The following is a 20368-nucleotide window of genomic DNA, read 5'->3' on the forward strand; positions in this document are numbered from 1 at the left end:
CACTCCCTGCCTCTCACCTTCCTAGACACTGACACCCCCCACCCACCCTCCCACCGTCACTGTTCCTGCCTCACACCGTCACTGTTCCTGCCTCACACAGTGGTTCTCCTTGAACTTCTTGTTACCCGAACTCAGGTTAAATCTGCTCACATTAACCGTCTCTCTCCTGTACCCACAAGGGTATCCATTCACCCTGTACCCCTGGGGTTGGAGGCTGAGCACGGCCCACAGCAGTGAGGACACGAGGGAGCGAACAAGTGGGTGAGAGCCAGCAGCTGGGTCCTCATTGGTAACTAACATTCCCCCATCAGGCCCAATGCGGCGGGTGCAATGAAGAGGAAGACGGGTCTCCTGCGATCCTACCCCTACCCTGGGTGCAAGGGCATAGGCTGCCCACCCTCCCGGTCCCAGAGACTCCCACGGCTGAAAAACCAGACGCAGGGGGGCAGGTAGAGTAACGTACTAACGTCTTTAATACAGTCTGATCAGATCAATTCACACCACGAGGTCAACCTGGGCTTGCTCACGTGTGACCTGAGCAAGGGGCACCATGTCCCCACCCGCCAGCTCTCCTGCCTTCCTGGCTCCCGACAGCACTGACACCCCCTCCCTCCCTGACCAGACTGGCATTTTTAAAATTTTGCATAAAACTATTTCTTCCATAGACTTCACCAATCGACTAGCCAAGTTAATTATGGTACATCTAAACAAAGTTTAATACTAACCCTAACTTGTGACTGCGGTTTACAAAGAGCTCTGTATCACCTGGGATAGCTTTCAGTAGCAATTCACTACAACTGGTCCTAAAAAATAATAACAATAATAATAATAATTAGAGAATTAAAACCCAACAGCAAGTTGAATGGTTAAAATCACGTAAGAACTGTAATTGGGGGTGGGAGTGTCCTCAACAGCTAAGCTTGTCCTAGTAGCAAAATGCTAGCCTCCAAGCAGGGCTCAGAAAGGTCTGGGGCCATCCAGGTCAAGGGTCAAGCTACGAGAGCTCTTGGAGGACACTCGCCCCATGGTCCATGGGATGCTGCAGGCTTCCAGCTTCCTTAAAGACAGGTGGGCTTCTGAGTTGTGTAAGTGGGTGGAAACCCTACTGTGTTTTCTTTTTCAGGAATATGAGATGGAGGAATGAGGGGACTGGAGACATGGGAGGGGACCAGAATCACTGAGGTCCCAGAAGGCCATCAGGTATGGGTTTGGGTTGGGGGGGGGTCACTAAGAGCTGGGCACCAGGAATTCCAGCTTCCGCCCGTTAGAGAAACTGGGACTGGTGTTGCCTTGGAGGCCTATGTAGTGTTTCCTGCCCTTGCCCCATACTGGGTCTCGCAGATATTTCCAGAGGATCGGATGAGGATCTATTTCTAAAGACCGTGGGGGGAATGAGCAGTGGAGAGGGGTGGGATGATAAGGTGGGGTGGGGGTTAAAAACGAAGAAAAACCTCTCAGCTACAGAACCCGAAGACATTACTTCCCTCCACATTCACAGCATTTCTCAGCAGTTCCCCCCGACGGTCGTTTCCCGGGGGACACAGCATCTGCCTCACTTCCCCTCAGGCCCCATGGGCTGCTGGTCGACCTCAGGGTCTACTAAAGAGGATGCAAACGCCGACTGAACAATCTGAAACCCAAAGGACTCGAGGAGAGACATGTTCTGCTGGGGAGAGAAAGGTGAACTGAGGGCTGGGCCCAGGTCCCCCAGAGGGCCCCCAAGGGCCCGAACGTGCACCTTCTGGATGTGTTTGTTCAAGTAGGACTTGGAGCGGAAGAAGCTCCCGCATTCAGGGCAGGGGTACTTCTTCTCCCCGTCAGACTCCATCTTGTTTTTGGGGACCGCCATGTCGCAGGAGAAGGAGCCATTGGTGCTCTGCTTCTCCGGTGTCTTCAGATCACTGGCGTCTGACAGGTCACCGTAGGAGTCAGAGCTCTCAATCGGATCCTGATGTGAGCATTTCTGGCCTTCTAGGAGAGAACAGAACACAGAGCAGAGATGAGGCCAGGCTTTGGAGGGGCCCCCTCCTGGAGGGGCTGTGAGGAGCCAGCTCACAGGCCTGTGGAGGGCAGCCGATGGCCATCCACTGTCCTGGCAGAACCCACCGAGGTTCAGCTGGTCAGTCTGGGAGCCTGGTGTACCTACAGGGGTGAGAGAGCAGGGCCCTGGGGCTGCCAGCCTCCCCTGCTGAGGACTCTTCATGCAGGTGCACACGTATCGCTCACCATCATGTCAGCCTGCTTTGAGGAAGGGGGTACAGAGAGGGGACCTCCACTGCTTCTGCCCAGAACAACTCAAAGACCCCCAGCTCCTAGGCGCTCTCTCTTGGGTGCCTCTAAAGGTGGAACAGCTGTTCTGAGGATGCCAAACAGGTATGTCAGTGGCCTCTGCACCAGACTAGCTGCACCCTAGCAAGGCAGACCCGAGCCGCAGGGTCCTCAGGTCAGCAGACCCCACTGACAGCTGAGACAGAAGCCAATCCTTTCCCAGTGCTGCAAACACACGCCCTGCCCTTACCGCCTTCCTTCTGCCAAAACCTTTCCTGGGCCAACTGGCCAAAGCACAGAGGTTACAAGCAACTTTGAACAACTCAGTTGGCTGGCTGTCCCCACGCGGGGCCCAGGACAAGCTGGACCTCAAGACAACCCTCACTGCCTGCTCTGCCCTGCCTGGCCCACAGTGGGGTCCTCCACCAAACAGCAGCTTCCTGCCTGGGTTCAGAGCGCCATGCCGGGAAGGGAGGTCTGTGATGGGAGCGTGGAGCATGCCATCTCTGCCATCCACCAAGCCCCTGGCATCGTCCCCAAGGCAACAACAACTTGAAATACCGCAGAACGACAGGAGTCAACAAGTGAGGGTGGGGCTCAGGGAGCTCTAGGCAAACCGTCTTGGAGAAAGAAGCAGTCAGCTCATTTACCGCCATGCATCTCACAAACGCAGCCACAGGCCCTCTGGAAAGGGCTGCTCACAGCAACCAGTCACACCTACCGAGGGGGAAACCAGCCTTGGCTCCCTCCTGCCCTACAGGGTCAAAGGAGTAAGCATTCAGCCACAGCTCCACACTACCCTGTAAGGGCCACAGGCAACAGACAAGCCCACAGTAACTCATCATGCAGGGCTCCTCTTCCTGCCCTGGGCCTGGGACATCCCTGCAGGGCTCTAGACGGCCGAGGCCGGCTGGGAGCAAGGGAGGAGGGCTGGGGACGAGGAGGCGGGGGCTGGATCATGGCAGTGCCCTAAAGCCTCACTCACTGCCCTGGAGTGAGATACCCACTGGGACTTTTGTCCTGGAGGCCACTGCCACTCAGATCTCTGAGCCTCCTTGAGGCGGCCAGCAAGCTGGCAGCCTTCCCGCCTCCCCACACCCGGCCCAGCGCCCCCACAACACAGTCTGCGCAGAGAAGCAAAGTGCAGAGCAAGGGGTCGCTTGCCTTTGTTGCCATAGGTCCTGGCGCAGTGGAACGCTGCTCCCCCATTCGGTATGGGCTCCTGGTGCCTGGAGACCTGGGGAAGGGGAACACCGTGGTGGGTTTTAACATGGACCTTTAAGTAGGAGGCAGAGGAGAAACCTAAACAAGACAAAAGGAGATGAGATCCCACGGCCAGCACAGAGATACCTGTCTGCTTCCCCCAGGCCTCTCCTCTGGCCGCTCTGGCTAGCATTCCCAGGTCAGCTGCACCTAGAAGGGGCCCCGGCTTGGCTCAAAAACAGCTGCAGCCACGGAGCCACCTGGCTCAGGATGAAGCATGGCACTGTCCTCGAATTCGTTTCTCTGCAGAGCCCACTCTGCAAGTCTGTGGTAGAGGGCCCAGGCTGGCTGCCTGGACAGACGGATAGTTGAGATCCTGCTCCTGCCTGGGCCAGAGGCCAAATGCCTCTAGGCTCACTTGGCACCTCAGCAAGAAGTGGTCTGAGTGGAGGTCCCACAGCCCCAGGCCAGCCACAGAAACCAGGGCTGGCAATGTAGCCAGAAAAGTCCACGGGGCTCCAGGGCAGCCGTGGGCTGCCAGCAAGAAGGCGGCGGCTTCCTAACACTAGTCAAGGGTGAAACAAACCAGCCGGGGGGCAAGATGAAATTCCGGAGGAATGCCTCCAGGAGTACTCCTTCTATTTCTTAGGACACGTTCTATTTTCCTAACTTTTTCACCTTCAGAATAACTGGATTTACTAACTGTGTAGACTTCTTGAAGAGTAGGAAAAATAGGAAGTTACGTTAAAGGGGTGTAGTTATCTCTTATTCACGGTGGTCTTCTCGGTTCAGTTCTGGAGCATCATCAGGTTCCCCGACGGAAGAAACAAGGATACTCTGTCTTTATTTTGGGGAAGAGGCAGTCCAGCCACTGTGGGGCTACTCCAGCCCAACCCAGATGCTCTGGTCCGTTTGAGCCACGTGATGTCTCAGGCCGGGAAGAGGTGGTCTCCAGCCAACGTGCATGCCACTCGTGGTCCGAGGATATGGAACCAGGTGGGTGGGTCAAGGGATTTCCACTTGGGTTTCACAGGAAGGAGCTGTGTCAGCGAACCCCACTCATGGTCAAGGATCGGAAGGGGTCTTCAGCAGGAAGCGAAGCTTTTTAGCCTAAGGCCCTCTCGAAGTACCAGTGCCTTGACGATGTCCCTTTAATCCACTCCAGATCTGGCTGGCACATTCTCAGGTATTTTCATGCCCTTTTAAAGGTACAGTTCCCGGGCAACAATGGGATCCATTATTGACAAGTCAGAGGCTGGTGCGTCCTGTGTCATGCCTGCACGAGGCCCGCTGGGAGAAGCCCGGATCGGCACGACCTTTGGAACTCGGCTAGAACTACCGTAAAAGTTCACCTTCAGCAAGAGGCGGTGGTGTGCCAGGCCCCAACACACTGCACGAATTATTCTGCAGTATCCCCCCCACCCTAGGGGATGGGAATTATTGCACCTGTTTTACACAAGAAAAACTAAGGTGCTTGCTGAGGTTAAGTAATTTGCGTCTCACGTACAGCTACTAAAAGGCACAGCCTGGGCTCCCACCCCAGGACCATGTGTCAGATGTGGTCCTTAACCACTGGGCAGACTCTTTCTAATTGGTTCCCTGTCTTGGCCCTGGTCCTAAAAGCATCCCTTGGACTTCTGCAGCAGGTTTCGTCATCACCATTTACACTCACGTGCTCCTCTTCCAGCAGAATGGAAGCCGTTGCTAGACACAGGCTGACCTGCGGAAGCTTGTTTAACAAACACTCCCCCAACAACAGTGCCTGGTGGCTCTGGAGGAAGTGGGGGACCGAGTGAATTTTCCTTCCTTTCCTGGCCCAGCTACTTCACAGACCCACCTGGGCCAGATGCTGGTGTCCAGCCCTGCCTGCTACAGCGAATTGTCCCATGCTGTGACCAAGTGGTCTGCCTGGGGCCAAACACAGGGGACAGACTGGCTTAGGAGGGTCCCATATAAACATTCTTAAGAGAGTAGGTGTCAGAAATGAGTAGACGAGGCTAAAGAGAGAGGGGACCGTAGCACCCTGTTCGGTGCTGTGCCCCCAACAGCCAGCACAGATATCAGGCCTTCCTGGTGATACGATGATGCCACTTCAGAAGAGAATTTTTTTCTTTGTTTTTTTATCCCTTGTGAGGCCTCTGAAGTGATCGGCATACCCAGCCAGTGGTGCAATCAAAGGAATGGGAGAGGAGGGAACGAGCAGCAGTAATTATTATGTTTACTCCTTGTGGGGAGAGCGATATCGAGGGAACACAGCAGATGCTCAACAAGAACTTGCTGCTTTTTCCTGAAAGACAGTCTGAGAAGCACACGGCCGGGTCTGTCGACTTCACCCAGCTGCAGACTGCACTATCTATAGCAAAACCACATGGCGAGGTGGTAGGAGCGGATCCACAGCTGCCACTTACAGCCCAGAATTTAAACACAGAGCAGCTCAGCAGCCAACTGTTGGGCTAAAACAGAAGCTGAGTTTCTGAGAAGAAAACATCTTGAAAGTCAGAAATAGCCTGAATTCTGAACTCACCTGCCCATTCACCACCGATTAACCAAGAACCAAAGGGGAGCTTGATCCAGGCGCCAGAGCGATGGAGATGCCGGGCGCACTTGCGACTCCACTGGAGCCAACGAGCCACCCTCCCTTGCACTCTGGAGACAAAGTCCTCATTAACCAAGGGCTACTGCTCCTCCCCTGCATTTTCTTGTCTGTTGTGCGGCATTTCACACCCCAGATGTAAATCTTCCTTTTTCAAGTTCCACATCCACGCAGGGGTCGGGACCTCCTTCTCCTCAACCAAACCTTGGTGGGGCTGTGCCCAGCTGGGTGGTGCTAGATGGGGGCCCTAAGTTGGTTTGTGTCATTCAGTCGGGGTAATGGCAGGCTGTCTGTGCCCTTGATGGGCACTGGCCACAACTTGTACGCCCACCTCTGACTGCGAAGACTTCCCCTACCTTTTAAGCAATGATGTTGGAGACCAGCTGTTGCCTCTGTCAAAGGCAGATTCCTGGTAAGCTATCCCTCTTCCTCATGATTGTACGTATGCATCTACACAAAGACGCTGCTACAGAAATTTAAAAAGAAAGGAAGACAATTCTGGTGATCTGCCAGGGCCTTCTCTCCTTCCCACCGATCGATTTAACTGATATCCTCAACTTGAAAATCAGGGAAGAAGCTCTTCTCGCCATCATCCTCTTTCCACTGCGAATTATCTTCCTCTACACAAGGTATGACCCACATCCCGATGTCTCTAGGACAAAGACAAGGTCGTCTGTCTCAAGCATGGGACTAGAGCGACCAGGCTGCCTCTCATCTTTTCCATTCTGCACAGGTAAGAGCCGTTTGTGTGGCCAAGAGCGAAAATGGCAGATCTATACGTAGTCGACTGCTCAAGAACTGCTGGGCTTGGAGGACCTCAGATGGGACTTGGAAATTCACTGGATGTAACCTCACCATCCAACCAGCCGGCTGACGTTAGCCTCTGCTCGAACTCTTGTTGAGGATAAGAACATTGATTTGTTCATGTACAGCTCCTCCCTGTAGTCACAGCCTTGGTGGCGGGCAGGGCAAAGGATGACTCTGCATTCCGAGTCCAGCGTCTCCAAGTCTTTGGTGTCCTTATTCTCAGGAAAACTGTTTTCTTCTCTTTTCTTTTCCCAGGGGGAATCTCTTCCTATTTCTGCCCAAGAAAGGAATCCTGAGGTGGAATCCTGCTCCTTCTCTTCTGATAAAAAATGAAATTGTTTTCTCTTCCTTCTGGGTGGAGAAGGGCTGGACCAGAGCCCGCTTTTATCTTCTTGGAAGAATGGGACTTCCTGCTCGGAGTCTGAGACCCGAAGCTGTGGAGCCTACCATCCAGATGCCGTCTTGTCTTCTCTGAGATAAGGTGGCCTCTGCTTTTACTCTTCCCATATCTCCATCCCAGTCCCGTGGCTGCTACCCAAGTCCTCTTCACCAGGCCCAGGAAAACAAATCCTGACACACAACAGTTGTAGGCTCTGCCACATGAGAGGTCTCGTAACTGGATCAGTTTGCCCTGCTGTTCCCGGCTGTTCTGAGCTCTCCTCTCCTCCCCAGGGGTGTGGCCCTGGGTCTCCCACCAATTCTCCCTCGACTGCAAATCTGGGCTAGACTTTCGGGTTTCTCATTAGCATCTTTCTCCACTCTCATTGGTTCCTGCTTCTAAGCTTCTGAGAGCTCAACCCTGAAACTTTGAGAGAACTGAGGATGGCACGTCGTAGCAGGTTTAGAGTTATTTGGGGTTGCCGTCAGGAAGCCAGGTCGGGATGAAGCAAGACAAGAAAGTTTTTCTAGAGCTGGGGCAGCCACGGTCAAGATGGTCAACCATAGCCTGACACTTCCCTGTATGCACAACCCCACAGCCTACTACCCAGGGGGAAGTTCCTGCCAGGGAGGGCTCTACGGACATGTGAGAAAATAGGACAGACACTTAAGCAGCTTTTATTATCACCTCCCTGCTTTCACAGCAAGTGTCTTGGTGATGCAAACAGCGACATCCAGCGGCCTCCAAGGCAACCTCCAGGAGTGCAATCCCGGGGAGAGGCACAGCTTCAGGGCACCCAGAACACCCAGCTCTCAGCAATCTTCCTCCACCAGAGACCTCAGGGCACATGGAGACAGCACAGCACCCAAAGATGCCAGCCAACGTCTGCAGGGATGTTTTGCAGGCTCAAAGCAGAGTGTCAGGCGGCAGAGTTTCCTATCACCACTACAAAGCGTAAGCTCGGGGCCTCCCAAGTGCACAGCACCTTGAGGGGTTCAGTGAACCTACATCTACCTGGTGTGCTGGGGCCCTCACAACAACCCTGTGAGGTGACCAAGGGGCTGTTCTTAACTCCATTGAAGCGATGAAGAAACTGATGTTTAGAGAAGGAAAGGGAAAGCTTGAGGTCACAGAGTAGGATGAGATGGGAGGGGCTAGGTCCCCTGACTCCTGGTTCAGTACTCAATCCACTAAGCCACACCCAAGGCTTCCAGAAGCATTGGGACAAGGGTGTCCCGGGAGACAGGACTTCCCAGCGATGTCCACACCTGGCCAAAGCAAGCGCACTGTGCAAAAGCATCCTCACACCCCCAGCAGACAGCTGCCCCAACGCCCCTCAGCAGAGACACGGCGCAAGCCTCCTCCACTGACACTGTGCTGGCAAAACATAAACCTCAGCCCTTCCAACAGCCAACACGCCCTGGCAGAAGCTCAGGTGCAGGACAGGCCTGACTTCACCCGACACAACAGTAGGGCCACAGAGCCAGACGCCACCGAAGCCGACCTCGGCAGCAAGCACGCTACCTGCTCAGAACACCTTCCCTTTCCCGTTCTCATTGAGGCCACAGTCTTTCTGGGTTTGGGCTCTTTTCTGATCACTTGTGCTAGAAAGTTTCGGATACTTATTCATCTCCAGACTCAACCTCGTTCCCTGGCTGCTCAACTTCACATGCCAGTGAATCAGCCAGCACAAGCTCGCAAGCAGGAGCCCTTTTCTCTCACCAGTTAGGGCCCAGTGACTCTCCCACCAACACTGACAGTTCAGCAGTACCTACAAACGCACCGACCCTGCCACCGGAGCCGCAGATGCTACGGGCCCAAACTTGGGAACAACACTCCTTCTGTTCCCACTGGCTGGTCTCCTGGGAGCTCCTATTCCAAGCACCCTAAGTTTCCTGGAAAGGAAGGGGTGGGTGGCAAGCAGCTAGCTGGACAATGATGGTGTTTATCATTCAGCGGGAGCGGAAGGCTGGCCGTTCAGAGAATGGAGTCAGAGGCAGGGCGGTCAAGACAACCCCAGCCTCCCACACAAGCTCAGGCCCGCCGTCTGGACAAGAGGAAAGAGCAGGGAGATTACCTCGATTGCAGATGCTGCAGAAGTTGCTGGGGCCCTCGCTGTGCTTCTTCAGGTGGTCTGCCATGTATGCTGCCCGCAAGTACTTCCCGCACACCTGGCAGGGCACCTTGTCTTCATGACAGGCCAGGTGGGAGCGCAGCCGGTCTCGGGTGGCGAAAGAAGCGTTGCAGGTCTGAGGGCAGGAAGGAGAAGGGGATGAGGTGAAGGCTGGCCCGACTCCTCACCAAACAAGCACACTGTGAAACGAAACCACTGCTGGCCAACACATTTGACTCCCTGTATAAAGACAGCTTTAGAGTGTGGCCCAGGCTTTTTCTCCACCAGGCCAAGGAGCGGCTCTAATGTCCCACAATGGCTGCCCACTGGACACTCAAGTTGGAATTCCTGGTTCCGAGGACTACCGCAACACGGCACACTAAGTTCTGTGCTCCCCTACAAAATGAAGGTGAGGCATTTGCTCATTTGTAAACACTAAGAATTGACATCAGGTGCACTGACTACAAGGGAATTGACACAAGTGTTCCTGGCATCTAAACAGACCAGTCTCCTATTCTCCATTCTGGGTTTCCCCAGTTGCTTTAGACAACGAATTCAGTTTATTCACTTTATTCACAAGTGATGTTAGTCTTGGCCACAGGGAGATGGAAAGGCAGCGAGCGCAGAGCACAGAGGTGACTCTTCATAGTCTCGTGAGTTTGTACTGAATCAGCAGCCCATAAAACAGCAGTGTCAACCCTGCTACTACGAGAATTAGCACAGAGGAGGAGCGCCAGAGGCTCTGGGAGCGTTCGTGCAACGTTAGGCTGGGGAGGTGCTGCCAGTAACAAGGGAGGTGAACCTACTCTGCACTGACGGAGCGCTCCTTCTGCACCAGGCAGGCGCCTCGCCCAGCCTGTCAGAGGTACCAGTCTCAGGCAGCCTGTCCCTCCGAGGCAGGCAGTACTGTCACCCTCCCAGAGTGTGGCCATAGAAAGTCGTGCCCAGGGCACCTCCTCACAGCCAGGACCCAGGTGCAGATGACTCAGGCGATGCCGTTGGGCACCGACACCCTGGGAGGGCCCGGGATTTCCCGTGCCTGGGACCTGACTCAGTCTCAGTCCCAGGTCACCCAGCAACACTCCTTCCTCAGCTGGGGCTTGCACCGGCACCCAGCCTTGGGGGTCACGGAATGCCAGGAAAGCCCTCGGGAGAGCTCAGTCTGGTGACTTGTAAGCAGTTTTGGTTCTATGGGGGTGTTTCGGGCTCCAGTCAAGTCTGGCTCATTTTTCTTTCCGCACGTATAGTGATTTAGAACTGCAAAGAGAAAGCAACACCCCCCTTAACTGCATTACAGGTCGAACGTTAACCCACTGAGGACCTGCAGCCCTGTTAACTGCCTAGGATGGAGATGCTCCTCCCTCGTCCGTTCAACAAAGCACGTTCTGAATCCCGGGACCTCCAGGTGAGTGTCCAAACACTGTCGCCACATACATTTATCTGTCTGCTTACTGCACAACCAAAAGCAAGAAACAAATGCGTGTGACACTGTGGAGGCAGAAGATGTCACCGCTGTCCCCCCCACCCCAGATGTCTGTGCATCGGACAGGCTGTGCTGCTCTGTCGTTATCTTTTAGGTAAATATTGCAAATTTGAACAGAACAATGGATACTAACAAAGTACAGCTTTTATTTGTTTCTTATATTGAGTTTATTTGTTTGGCAAATGAGGAAGTTTATGAAGTGATTTGCCCAGAGCACGTGACTCAGCTACCAGAGAAGGCAGCACTCTAAACACCGTGTCACGCCAGGCCCACACCCCGCCAGCCCTTCCGGCCGCCCCGGGGTTCCTGCCTCCCCTGACGTACAGCCGGGGAGATGGAGGCCCCGAAAGGAGATGCGGCACCTGGCCTGTGAGCCAGCCCCTGAGCCTGTGCTCTCACCCCCTCCGGGCTCAGCCAAGGTGGCTTCTGGTCCATGAAAGGTGCTCATACTTTTTATCACCGTGTACTTGGTAGCCAGGACTCGCCTGAGAGGGACAGGTGACAGGACTGTGCAGGGACACTCCAACATTTAGGTGCCTCGGAGAGCATCATGGGTGCTTGGTCTCAAGGCCACAGGTGGGCCCCCCTCCGTCTGGGACCTCATGACCCAATTATAGGCCACAGTGTGGGGAAAACTCTGAATCCCCCCACCTAGCTCACTGGTCTACGAACCTCACAGAGAAAGGGCTACTGTGAACACTCTCGGGAGGGTGCACCTGTCAATTATCCACTGTCCAGAGCCAGCTCTGCCAGCCAGTCACCTGACCACCGCCCCTCCAATGCCGAGAGGCAGGGTGGTCTGTGTCTCCGAACTCAAAGGAACCAAATACGGACCAGGTGTGAGAAAAGGCAGCTGAACGGGCACATTCAGGACTCTGCCTCCCATGCTCCCGGGAGCCGGGCCACTAGAAGGATATGAAAGGGATGCCTTGTTTCTCTTGCCAACTTTCTCTCACAATCTGTCCCTTAAAGCGCTGCCTGTGTACTTTGCTACCTAAAGATAATGGACAGCCGAACCTCAATTATCCACAAGTGGATTATCCATCTGGAGGATTAGCTAAGCAAAATTAAAATCCCAGACCAGGCTGCCTTTCCCCACCTCATCCTCCACTGATTATCTCTCCAGGAATGAAAGCTAACTTTAGCCTGAGCAAACATAATTAGGAATGTAAATCTGCTGTTGGGGGAAGAGAAAACACACAAACCAACCAAAATGCTCAGTGTGTTACAAAGCCAAACTGAAGCGATTGTTGGTTTTTCTGTGCCAGAACTGACCCTTCGTAGCCGAGTCCCCAAGGTTTTCTGGGGGAATTTTAAAGTGTGTGAGTCTGAGTCCAGACCTGCCAGAAGTTCAGAGCACACAGGACATAAAGAGTCTGGTCACGTGACCCAAAAGAGACACAACACAGAAGAGTGGCTGGGGGAGAAATCTATCAAAGAAGGGGACATGCAGAACCTCAGGCCACACAGGGGAAAGGCACTTCCCTTCCGGGAGACAGAGGGGCCCGGCCAGGACCAGAGGGAACCTGCAAGTGGCCCTGGGAATGGCTGCCCTGCCCACAGCCCTGTGCTCAGGGGGCCTGCTCTCCTATGAGTGTAGGTCTGAGCCCAGCCAGCGTGAGCCTGGGTCACTCTGGTGGCCAGCACTGGACACTGAGCCCCAGTCGTGCTCCCACCCCTCCCCTGACAGTTTCGCCCCATCCCAGACTTCCTCAGGCTTTTCTTCCCAAGGGCTGAGCAGCTCAGAAATGGGCCCCAGTGGTACCAGGGACACGAGTGCACCCCCAACCTCTGGTGGCCTCTGAAGTCTGCCAGCCTCGGGGTATCCCGAGCAGCCTTTCCCATAGTCCTGGGAAAAGGTCTGAGGCCAATGCGTGGAGGCCCAGAACCATTGGCCCTGCTGATCCCCTCCTTCTTGAGGGTATCCCCTCCCTTACTCCCAACTCCATTCATTCCTTCTCTAATCAGCTCTCCCTCCAGCCCAAGCCACCCCACTAGCCCCTGGGAAGTGGAGCCAATGGAAGCAATGGGAGAGGTCTCAGCCGCTCTAGCCTCCCAGCTGCAGGCTGAGTTCCCCATGGGGGAGATGCCCTAGCCCAGGGCACTCACAGATCCAGCAGTGCCCAGCCGTCTGGGCCAGTTAAAGACATTCAGGCCCAGCCACAAGGAGACTTGTGTATCCCTGCCAAGCCCGAGGGTTCATGCCCCGACATTCGGATGGCCTTTTCACTCAAGCGGTGGCACTAGCCTCAGTAACTGCCCCCTTCTCTCCTCTGTGGCATCCAGAGTAGCCGAGAGGTACAGGCCCAGTTTTGCAGGGGCCCAAGGAACCAACTCCTAGGGAGCCATAACTTCACCCCTATGGCTCTCAGAATACACACCACGAACGGCAGATGCCCCTGCTGGTTACCCAGGCCCAGGCATGCAGGCCGGCTGGCCAACCCGGCACAGGAGAGCTGGCTCTGGGGGTGGAGGTGGGCTGGCGGGTCTGGGACCACGCTCGAGGGAGTGGGCTCCAACCCCGAGGGACAAGGATGTCGGTGTTATGACACAAACCAAGGACAAAACACACAAAGCCTCAAGTGTTAGAATTAAAACTTTTATCATCACTCCTGTTTTCCCCGCGGAGTCTGCGGGGACTAAGGGGCACACCACTGGGATCCGAGGGGGGGGGGTCTACACCTGCGTTATCAGCCCCCAAAGCTATACACTGGGATAACCCAATATAAAGCTACTGGTTAGTCTAGTTCCTGAGCAGACCTGCTAATAAACCTCAAAAACACAAAAGTCTAATTCACTAGCCAGAAATGAAAGCAGGACCTGTCTGAGTGGGAAGGGAAGAGGAGGGCAGCGTGGGGTGACCTAGTTGGAGTTGCCCCAGAGTCTGCTCTGGAGGGGCATTCACTCCCAGAGTGGGGGAGGGGTGGCCAGGTCCCATTGGAGAAAGCCCCGTCTCAGGGGAGGTGATGCCAGGGGAGGGGGGGCATAAAAGCCAGTGGCTTGGTTTCCAGGAATGCACCGACCTCCAGAATGACCCAGGCCAGGCTAGACTCCCAGGGGTACCTGGAGGCTGTGGGGGGGACCAGGAAAGGAGCTTCTCGCTACCCCTATCTGGGATCCCTGAGCTGGGACAGACTCCAAGTCACCCTGGGGGGAGCCAGGCGTGGGGGTGGGAACCACTCTCCTGGCCTCTTCCAAAAGCAAGGGTCTCAGAGCAACCGCCACTCCCATTCCCTCCACAAAAAACCCTCTTGGGGGGCGTCAGGCTAGCCTACAGGCCACTGCGGAAAGGCCCGGCTGCCCTCTGGGGCAGTCCAGCCCTGCCTCAGATATCCCGGAGGGGCCGGGCAGAAGAGAGCGTTGCTGGAGTGTGCTGGGCCCAGGTTTTCGAGGGCAGGGAATGATTTTTTTAGAGAAAGGGAAAAGGCGGTGTCAGGAACCGAATGGGACGACCTCCACAAAGCAGGCTGGGCAAAGTCCCATGATGGCAGGTCGCTAGGAAGAGATTCCAGGGGCGGCAGGCCGCTGCTGCTCCCAACCCACACCTGGAAAAAGGGCAGAGAGTGCAGGTTACCCCCCCAGGCCACCGGGCGCGCCCCCACTGCCCTCTGGGCTCCTCCTACTCTGCCCGGCTGCTCGGCACACTACCTGGCAGAGTCAGAATGTGCTCTGTGATGAGAAAATCAGAGACAGAGAGGAGGCAACGAGGCACAGATGGATCCCAGCAGCCCGACCCCTGGGTCATCATCCTCGGGAGAGACCACCTAGCCTGGCTTATGTGAACACCATTCACGCCTGGCCCCCGGGGGCTCTTCGGCCTACCTCCAACACATCCGTCCCTCCCCCCACAGGTCTCCCTGAGTCCTCCCTCCTTGCCACCAGCAGGATAAAGAGAAGCAGGTCCCCCTACCAGAGGGTGCAGTAAGCATCCCACAACTCTGGCTCCCTCTCAGATTTCGGATTGCGGGGAACTTGACACAGGGGAGGGGAGGTAACCAAGGAGAAGAAAGAGGCCTGTTTTCCATCTACAACAGGAAATGCTCAGTAGCTGAGAGAGGACACTCAAGTTTCTGGGTGCCACAGGCCCCCCAGGTATCATTCAAGCAGACACACCAAGGGTGAGACTCTTGCCCAGCCTTCCCTACCTACTGCTGCACAAAGAGCTCACGAGAGAGGAAACCTCCTGCCTTCCCGTCCTCAGAAAGGTTACGCAGGTGCCAGCGCCCCACCCACCCGACCCACCCCCGCCGTCTTGTCCCCTCACCTGAGGGGACCCAGGAGGAGCTCCAACTTGGGCCAGGCTGCCTGGCAGACAAGTGGAAGAGCTGCTGGCTGGACCACCAGGAGCTCTTTACAAACCCCTCCCTCCCCATGGTGGCGCCTGCAAACTGCTGAGAACCACAGAAGCTGAGCCCAGTGGGGTTACTGGTACCCCCAGGACAACGCTTGTGCAACATGGCCCACCATCCTTGGAGCTGGCTAACACCAGGACAGGAAAGCTAAGCAACAGAGGAAAAATGGAAACAGGGTGGGAACAAGGACCCGACAACCAGGAAGGAGGGGACATCAGCGGTGGAGGGGAGGGGGCCAGGGGGAAGAACAAAGAAGAGCAGACGGAGGGTGGAGGGACAGAGGAGGTGGTGTGCAAAGCGGTGGTCAGTCAGCCGGCCCAGCACACACGTCAGCTGGCCCGTGGCTGGGCTGCAATGAGAACAGCAGCATTCTCTTTCAGCCCAGCTCTGCCCTGGCCCGACCCCTACCTGACACTTGTGAGGCCGCTCAGAGGTGTGCACCTGCTTGATGTGTCCGTTCAAGTGATCGGGCCTGGAAAAGAGGGAACCAAGACAGACTTTAAAATAAGACCTCAGAAAAGGGGGCCACACTCCTGGCCAGACCCGCCCCCCACCCCAACCCACACTGCTGGAGAGCACCCCCTCTCCCCCACCCCAGCATGACAAAGACGCAGTCACCACCCAGCTCTGGTTCCACAGGCCCAGGCCTCTCTGCCCTGGTTCTCCCTAGAGGGCAGGGGAGTGAGCATTTGCCATGAGCCAACCCTACCCACCTTCCCCCATCAGAAAACTCAGTGATTCTGGGACCCTAGGAGGTGGCTTTAGAATGAGACAGGGCCCCTTTGCTGCAGCCTTTCAGGGAGGGGGTATGGGTGATTCATTGTCCAGACTAAAGCCCCTTAGAAATTCAGTATTCCCCTCCCCCAGCCTCTCCTACTGTGGCAGCCAATGAATGCCACCCAGATGGAATCCAGTCCCCAGAGGCCGAGGGATGGAGCCTTAAGTCCCCAGCTGGGCTGGTAAGCCAGATGCCAGCCAGAGCAGGTGGGCAGGGGTTGCCTGACCGGTAAGACTGGTTCCTGATCGGGGCCCCTCTGAGGGAGTTCTCCATCCCCAGGTTCCACACAGAAGGTCCTCAGTATCCAGGCAAGTTAAAACCAGCCTTTTATTCTGGATACTCTCTTCACAGGAGAAACAAAACCACCCTCAGCTCCCACAGAAGTCCTCAGTTCCCTGTCAGAATCACTACAAAGTGAATCTAAAAAGACATCCTTCCCCCCCCTTTCTCTATATCCTGAGAACATAAAGGGGACCTGTGGGTTCAGCTGGGCTCTGGAGCCACCAGGTCAGAGCTGATCAAAGATTTCGGTGTTGGGAACCTGTGACTCCAGGTCCCAAGCTCTGTGCCTTGTGCCCAAGGGGCTGTGAGGGGCAGAGCTGGAACCCGCTGGTCTATGACTGCCAGTGCTGAATGCAGGGGGATCTGGTGGCACAGGAGTGTAAGGAGTCCGAGATGCACTTGTTTCTGTTCCAGTGTCTCCCTCGGCAGCCATTCAAGAGGGGAAAGTCGCTGGAGGAGCCAGCCTCCCGCCCCCAGAGGGGGCCCCACGCCTGGTGCCGGAAACACAAAGGGAGCCCAGGGAGAAGAATGGTGAGGCCCGGTGGCTGTGGCCTGAGGAATCCAGGCCCCTTCCCACCAGGCCCCAACGAAGAGAGACAGTAAGGCAGGCCTAGAGCCAGAGAACTTCCCTGCAGGAAGAGAAAGCAGCTTCTTGGCCTCACCACCACAGAAGCAGGGCCATTTCAACACTCTCCCCAAACCAGCCATGCCCCTATACAAGGTCGAGTGACCCTCACCCTCCCCGATCTCCCACGAGCCAGGAACAGGACGGGTCATGGTGGGGTGGGCACCATCTCTCACCTGGAGAAGCCTTTCCCACAGCTCTGGCAGATGTAGGGCTTGCCCACGGACCCGTCGTGAGACCGCACATGGTAGGACATGCGATCTTTTCTCTTGAACCTCAGCCCACACACAGGGCAGGAGTAGGGCTTCTCCCCTGAGTGGGAAAGCTTGTGCCGATTGAGATGGTAAACGTCACGGAAGATCTTGCCGCAGATCTCACATGCCACCTGCTTCCTGGTCCGGCTCCTCTTTCTGGGGCCATCGGGGTCCTCAGAGACGGGCAGCCCATTCTCACCCAGCCTGGGAGGAGGAAGGTCGATGTAACCCAGCTGGAGGCTCGTGACACCGTGCTGGGCCTCATGCTGCCGGAGCCGGTTGGCATCAGTGAACACCTTCCCACACAGGCCACATGGAAGGATGCCTGCCTCCCTCAGGCCCCCTGGGGACCCGAACATTGAGTCCAGCAGGTTGGCCTTCCTTGGGCGTCCCCGGCCCCGTTTGCCAGTCAGGGGAGGGGCACTGGATGCCACATTGGGGAATGGGGAAGTCAGTAGTTGGGGAGACAGGGGTCCAGCCACCATGGGCAAGCGGTCCACCCCAGGTAACACAGGCAGGGAAGCTTGGCTGGCAATGGCTGCACCAGCTGCCCGAGCTGCCTCCTCCTCAGGCTGCATGCTGCCTGCGATGCCATTGCTGTTGGCTGCCAAGGCTGCCCCGTTGGTCATGTCCAAAGGGAAGCCCAAGTCCGAGGTCCCAGGGGGACGAAACAGCATGATGTCAGCCCGGGCTGGGGGCACCAGGATCTGCACATTGGACTGTTTGATGACTTCCTGGCAGATCTCAATGACCGACCTCATCAGTAGGAACTTGGCAGCCGTCATGAGCTCGGGAAAGCTCTCCAGGCGAACCACAATACGAGAAGTGTAGGCGAAGTCCAGGATGTCCCCGAACACCTTAGAGCTGATGGTGTGCATCTCCAGCTCCCGGCTGCCCCCAGCGCCGCCGCCCGGGGCCGCCGTTGGGCCCCCCACGTCAGCGGGACCCCCGTCCGAAGCTCCGCCATCGCCCAATTGGGCGCTGAACACCGACTCAAAGTACTCGCTGCAGGCGGCCAGCACGGCGCGGTGCGCTGGGAAGCTCTCGTCGCCCACCCGCAGGAGCACGTCGCAGAAGCGCCCGCCGTTTTTGCGCTGCTGGTTCAGGTTGTGCAGCATCTCGGTGCTGTGCCTGCTCACCTGATAGGTGTAGCAGCCCGACGGGCCGCAGGAAGCATCGTTCACCCGCTCCATGGCCGCCGACCCCTCCCCTCAAACCCGGCAGCGGCACTTTCCTGCCCTCCTCCCTCCCCCTAGTCAGCGACAAGAGGGGTGCAGCGGACGTGTCTACACTCCCCGCACGTGCCGGCCCCGGCTCTAGTCTCGCAGGTGCGCGGAGCGCACACGCCCCCTGCCCGGATCGGACTGTTTAGACAGCAGGGCGCACCATCCCCCACATAGCGGTCCCTACGCCTGCTGGATCGCGCGCTTCTAGCTCCTCTCAGCCCGCCCGCCTCCCTTTCTCGGTCTACCTCCGGGGGTAACAGAGCAAAGAGGTGCGCCCCTCCTGCAAACGCGCCTGCCACCTCCCCTCCCGCCCGCCAGGCGGCGCCGGCGCGCAGCCAACAGGGGCGCGCGCGCGGGGAGGAGGAGGAGGAGGGGTCTGACGCGCAGGCGCGCGGGCGCGCGCCGCGGCTTTTCGCGGGCCCGCTGGGGGCGCGCGCTGCGTCCCCTGCAAAGCGCGAGCCGGGGCGGGGGCGCCGGAGCAGAGGAAACAAAAGGCGAAGAAGGCGGCGGCGGCAGGGCGCGCACTGGGGCGGTAGCACCGGCCGGGTTCCGAAGCCTGGCGGGCGGAGGAGGCGGCGAAAGCTGGAGCGGGCGGGCAGCGGCGGCGGTTGGGTGGGCCCTTCCCCGGGCCGGGCGAAGGCGGCGGCGAGCTGCGGCCCCGGGCTCCGTGTGTTCGGAGCGGAGGAAAGATGGCAGCGGCTGCACTTCCTCTTGCACTTTCACCCCTGGGGGGAGGAGAAGGAGGGGGCGATACCAACAACACCCCCCCTCTCGCTTGCAGGAAAAAAAAAAAGAAAGGGCAAGCTTGGTGTGGGGGGCTCCCGGCGCCCCCAGCCCTGCACGTGCGCACCCGGATCCCTGGCCCGGGCTGCCCCGCGCTGCAAACTTTCCACTTTCTTTGTGCCGAGCGCCCCCCCCTCACCCAGCCGAGGATGCACGTCCCCCCTTCCCTATTTATACAACCCCCCCGCAGCTCCGCTCCCCCCGCTTCCTGCCCCCCCTCCCCATTCCCCAGCTCCGCCAATGCTAGCGCAGCTGAGCCCCCGTCCGGCCCCCGCCTCCCCACCCCGCCCGCGGGGCCGGGGGCTGCAGTCTCAGCCCCCCCCCCCCCCGACCAATGCAAACGAAGCGCCAACCCAGCAAACCAGCTCCCACTGCCCCTCCCTCCCCGCCAAGAGTGGCGGCGTGCGGACGGGGCGGGGGGAGGGGGACCGAGGGGTGCTGATCTGGGCCCCCAGCCCCAGCTTGCGATATGCACCAGTAAGTGGAGCGGGCTTCAGTTACCCTTCAGAGCCCACCTTTGATGCGCGAGATCCCCAGAAGTCGCCTACCGACCGTCTTCCCGCTCCCGACCCTAGAGAGAGCCCGGGGTCCTGGCTGGGGACAGGCCAAGCCTCCGGAGCTGCTTCTGCACCCCACGCACCAACCGAACTGAAGGGGCTGCGTGCCCTAGAGAGGTGGGGAGAAGAGGTCATCGTCCATGCTCTCCCCCAAACTACGCAGAGCCTTCTGCCCGGGGGAGCGGATAGTCAACAGTTCAGGGAGGCAACAACAGAGGCGAGGGCGGTGGACAGACGCTGGGATCCCGCGCGCACCCCAGCAACCCCCAGGGAGGTGAGGGTACTGGAGGGTTTGGGGAGCGCCCTTTGGCCTCTTAGTGGCTGGGAGCATCCCCAAGCTCTCGCCGAGCGCTCGGGCTATAGGCCCCGCAGGCAAGCCTGGGCGCTTTGTCCCCAGCTGGCCCGAGGATGCCGCCGCGCGCGGTTTGGACATCAGGGTTAGCCTGCCGGGGAGGCTCTATAGACCGCCACTGGGCAGGCCGACTTGGAGCTCCGGGCTGCAGGCACTGTGTTTGCGGGCGGGAAGTTCCCACAGTTGCAAAGAGAGAGCGAAGTATGTGTTCCAAACTTTCCACGGTTCCAAACTGAGCGCTTCCATTAAGAGAAGTGGTGTGTGTGTGGAGGAAAAGCATTCTGGGTATTAGCATGCAAATGAACGGGCCCGG

The 20368-nt window shown here is 57.4% G+C and overlaps 1 protein-coding gene across 5 annotated transcripts; it reads right to left on the bottom strand.

Annotated features, from left to right (window-relative positions):
• Positions 1 to 450: 450 nt before the first annotated feature.
• PATZ1 (POZ/BTB and AT hook containing zinc finger 1) lies at positions 451 to 18331 on the bottom strand. Of its 5 annotated transcripts, none has more exons than XM_037166775.2 (5): positions 17060 to 18331; positions 15607 to 15670; positions 9328 to 9499; positions 3433 to 3570; positions 451 to 1968 (listed from the first exon to the last, which is right to left on the bottom strand). In XM_037166775.2, the coding sequence occupies exons 1-5, from the start codon at positions 18328 to 18330 to the stop codon at positions 1553 to 1555; spliced, it is 2061 nt and encodes a 686-aa protein (XP_037022670.1). In that variant the 5' UTR covers position 18331; the 3' UTR covers positions 451 to 1552. The 5 variants fall into 5 exon arrangements, with proteins under 5 accessions (XP_037022670.1, XP_037022669.1, XP_037022672.1 ...); XM_037166774.2 differs by having other exon boundaries at positions 451 to 1971; XM_037166778.2 differs by having other exon boundaries at positions 1841 to 1971; positions 3433 to 3505.
• Between the last annotated feature and the right edge of the window lie 2037 nt (positions 18332 to 20368).

The sequence above is a fragment of the Artibeus jamaicensis genome, unplaced genomic scaffold (genome assembly GCF_021234435.1).
Source record: "Artibeus jamaicensis isolate MK-2021 breed Jamaican fruit bat unplaced genomic scaffold, CSHL_Jam_final contig_525, whole genome shotgun sequence".
In the NCBI taxonomy this organism is placed as follows: Eukaryota; Metazoa; Chordata; class Mammalia; order Chiroptera; family Phyllostomidae; genus Artibeus; species Artibeus jamaicensis.

Excerpts from the sequence above, each read along its gene's own strand:
- PATZ1 (XM_037166774.2), bottom strand. The coding sequence starts at position 18,330 with ATGGAGCGGGTGAACGATGCTTCCTGCGGCCCGTCGGGCTGCTACACC. Across the intron at positions 15,671-17,059 it reads TGTGGGAAAGGCTTCTCCAG|GCCCGATCACTTGAACGGAC; the intron begins GTGAGAGATGGT and ends CCTCTTTTCCAG. Across the intron at positions 3,571-9,327 it reads CTGCAGCATCTGCAATCGAG|GTTTCTCCTCTGCCTCCTAC; the intron begins GTAATCTCCCTG and ends TGTCTTGTTTAG.